Raw genomic sequence first — 3,687 nt, forward strand, 5'->3', positions numbered from 1 at the left:
TTGCTGGGGTGCTAGGGGGGTTCCCTGGTCATGGTGGCCCCAGGCAGGCGGCTTCCTCCTGTCCCGCCTCTTTGGTTGCTCAGGGTTTCGGTGTGCTGACCACCCACCCCCATGGGTCTTAGCAGTGGAGACATTCCCCTGTCACCCTCTTGTCTTCTCCTCTTCTTCCTCCCCACCACAAGTGACGTTTGACATCAAGGACACTTTCTGGGAGCCCATCCCCACTTCCCAGAGGATCGACGGGACGCGAGGCGGTGACAGCAGCTCTCCTTTGGTTGCTCAGGGTTTCGGTGTGCTGACCACCCACCCCCATGGGTCTTAGCAGTGGAGACATTCCCCTGTCACCCTCTTGTCTTCTCCTCTTCTTCCTCCCCACCACAAGTGACGTTTGACATCAAGGACACTTTCTGGGAGCCCATCCCCACTTCCCAGAGGATCGACGGGACGCGAGGCGGTGACAGCAGCTCTCACCAGTGAACAAGGCAGCCTCCTCCACTGAGCCGGCATTCGTGGATGAACTTGATGCACTCCTTAAAATGCTGCAGCCTGCAAGGAGAGAGGCAGGGGGGGGAGGGTGGGAGCGCTGCCCACCCCTCCAAGGAGCCAAGCCACACAAGCAGCAGTTGAGTGTCCACCCAGGACTTCCCACCACTCTGGGACCACCAGCACGGGGTGGGATCAGAGGTCCTTCCTCTGCCAGGCGAAGGCAGAGGGGCTGATCTTCATCTGCCAGGAAGGAAATGTCCTGGGAGACTTCCCAGGGGATTCCTGCTTCCCAAGGAATCAGGAATGGGGTGATGCCATTGCCAAAACAGCTCGGGGATGGCCCCAAGGAGACACCTTCCAGGGCAAGGTGTCATCTTGTGCCCAAGGGACGCAAACATCCCCATGTCAGAGGTTCTCCTGAGCCATCGGCTCACTCCTAATTCCCAAATTATGCCAAAACCACCCAGTTCCCTCCAAGGGAAAGATGCCAGAAAGGAAGAAGGCAGGGAGAAGGTGGCTCCGGAGGTGCTTGGTCTGCAGGTCCCAAAATGGTACAACTCCTGTCCCTTCCTCACCCCAGGCAGCCCCTCCAGGCCCTTCCCACCCCAGGGCGAGCACGGAGAAGTGCCCATGCTGGGGGATGACACAGGCTGCCTGCGTTCCTGAAAGGCCGAGGGAGCATTAACCCTAAACCAGAGAGTTCCACAACAAAATGGGACAGGGCAGGGAGCCAGAGCTTTCTGGCAGCTCAGCTGCAACGCGCTGTGGTGCTTCCGTCCCGACCTGGATGCTCAGATAAGCAGCACCCATCTTTCTGAAGGCATGGAGACTTAGAAACCAGGATAATTAACTCTGTGTGTGCTGACGAGATAGAGGTGGGTGTGTATGGGAGGGTTACGCAGGCTCGGGCGAGATGCATTCCTCCTGCTCATCACTGCATGAGATGCTGGAAGCTGCTGCTGATCCCTCCTGAAGTCAGCAGGCATCTCCAAGAGCCTAGGTCGAGCCAGATAGTCCACTCCTCAGCACAGGTTTTCAATAAATGCTGCCTATTGATGCTCACCTTCATGGTCCCATCAAGCCTTGGAACAGTTTTGAGGCAGAAAATCTGATTCTGGGTAACTTGGGCTGCTGGTGGACTCCCTGACCACGCAGCCCCGGCTTGTTCAGGAGAAGAAGAGTGTCCCATTGGTGCAGCCAAGCCAGAGCCAGCTAGCAGCAAGTACTGGAGCCAGCATCACCTCTGCCCTGGTGCCGGTGCTGGACTTCCTCTGCCTCCACGTGATGGGGTGGGCGTGCGCCTACACAGCCTTCCTAATTTCTCAGAAGCAAAGGCAAGAGCTACTGCAGAGTTATTCCCCGTGTCCCTCGCCAAGGGCTCACTCCCAGCAGGGCCCAGAGCTGCCTTCCCTGCAGAGATGAGGCAGAACCCTTCAAAACCTCCTTCAACCCGTTCGCCCATCAATGGGGTCACTCCTCACCCTGCCCTGCAAGGGAGATTAAAGGGGAGGGCTCAGGCACCTTCTAAGAAAGCAACCAAGGATGTATTCAGAAATAGCAGGAGGTTCTGCTGTCCATGAAAAGGAGGAGAGATGGAGGAGTCTCTGAAGCTATGGTCATGCTGAAAGCATTGAGCTTCTCTGCCCTGGGTGGAGATGACGAGTCCATCGCTCCTCATGCGCTACAAACATGCCGCATCCTCAAGCACCGTAACAAACAGACCGCCAGTATTTGGGGAGAGCCTTTCCCCAGGGATTTCTCCTCCTCCTCCTCCTCATCTTTGTAGAGCAGCCAGCATCCCTCAAGGCCTGGGGACGTGCTGGGAGACCTCCAGGCTCTCCAGATCCCAGTCCCCCATTGCAGCACCTTGGCTGGGACCAGCAGAGATGCACCATTCTTGCAAGGACATGATGCTCTTGCTTGCCACCAGCCTCCAGCTCAGTCCGTACATGCACCATCGCTCTCCCAACCCATCCCAGAGGGAGGGGAGTGAGCACTTTGGTCACCCCATCCATCCTCACCCACCCCAAGGGGTTTTTAACCCCAGGCAGCCAACCAGAAGAAAACTCTCCCCGTATTTTTCCAGCCTCAAAGTGTGGGATCGGGCATGGAGCCACCGAGGTCCTGAGTCACAAGCATCTCCTCTGCCGGACACGAAGTTCACCACCATTGTGAAATCCAAGGCATAAACTGAGAAACAGAAAATAGTTCCTTGAATAAGTCTTCCTTCAGGCAGCCAGTTTTTTTCCTTTTGGGTTTTTTTTTTTTTCCCTTTTTGATAGACATGCCACAAATGCAAAGAAATGAGAGAAGAGAAAAAAAATAACAGCGCAAAACCCTGGGGTTTGCTGACGCAGGGTTTTCTTGTAAAGCTTCTCTTTCCGCTCAACGGGAGCATGAGCAAGCAGAATCACACCCCCGGGGCACGGCGGCTCCCGAGGATGCTGGAAAGCAAACGGGGCTTGATCCAGTCATGGTGCACCAAGTTTCGATCCTTTTTAGGGTGTGATTGGCAAGAAAAATCCCTCGGAGTTGCCTGTCCAGATGGTTTATGGACACCCGTGACCCCAGGCACCATTTATAGTGCGGTGACCTCCCCAGCGCCAGCAGCACCCGCACCCATCACACCCCAGCACCGTGTTCCGTGAAATCTGGGGCTTCCTTGCAGCATCTCTCACCAGATTCATCTCGAGGACTTCGTTAAGGGACTTACAATTATCTAAGCTTTGTGGGGAGGAAAATGATTAATTTTAATAAATATTTTATTTTTCTTTCCAAGAAGAGTGTCTGGAACACCGACACAAATCATCATCTTTCTAAACCAATACAAAATGCACCTATTTTCAGCCCTGCCCAGTAGAATAATTCTGAAAATTGATGGAAAATTAAATTTACTGACCGCAAACGCACACAGAGACGGATTTCAAGCCCTACAAATGCTATTTACCACCTGAGAACATAACACAGCCTCTGTCGAGCTCAGCAACGACACAAAGTTTTCACAGCATGGATGGGCTGAACCTTCATCCTGCAGGATCTGCGCTTTTATTGACCGACAACTACCAACACGAGACGCTGGGAGGCAAAAGGGTGGCAAAGGACTTACAGGTTTTGACTGGACGAATCTGAGGCCGAGATGCAGAGGTAGGTCATGCCCTGCAATACATCAGTGGTGGAAGCAATCAGATCCCTCCGAGAAAC

At 54.2% G+C, this 3,687-nt stretch overlaps 1 protein-coding gene across 1 annotated transcript in view; it reads right to left on the reverse strand.

The window, feature by feature from the left end:
- The window catches only part of LOC104489605 (dual specificity protein phosphatase 22-A-like), a gene marked incomplete at its 5' end in the record, with an annotated part of 8,952 nt that extends 5,276 nt beyond the window's left edge, over positions 1-3,676 (reverse strand). The window contains 2 exons of the mRNA XM_010131781.1: positions 472-546; positions 3,593-3,676. Coding sequence (XP_010130083.1) covers positions 472-546; positions 3,593-3,676 — 159 coding nt within the window. The remainder of the gene's footprint in view (positions 1-471; positions 547-3,592) is intronic.
- Positions 3,677-3,687: the final 11 nt, after the last annotated feature.

This window comes from Buceros rhinoceros, unplaced genomic scaffold, assembly GCF_000710305.1.
Source record: "Buceros rhinoceros silvestris isolate BGI_N320 unplaced genomic scaffold, ASM71030v1 scaffold41402, whole genome shotgun sequence".
Taxonomy (NCBI): domain Eukaryota; kingdom Metazoa; phylum Chordata; class Aves; order Bucerotiformes; family Bucerotidae; genus Buceros; species Buceros rhinoceros.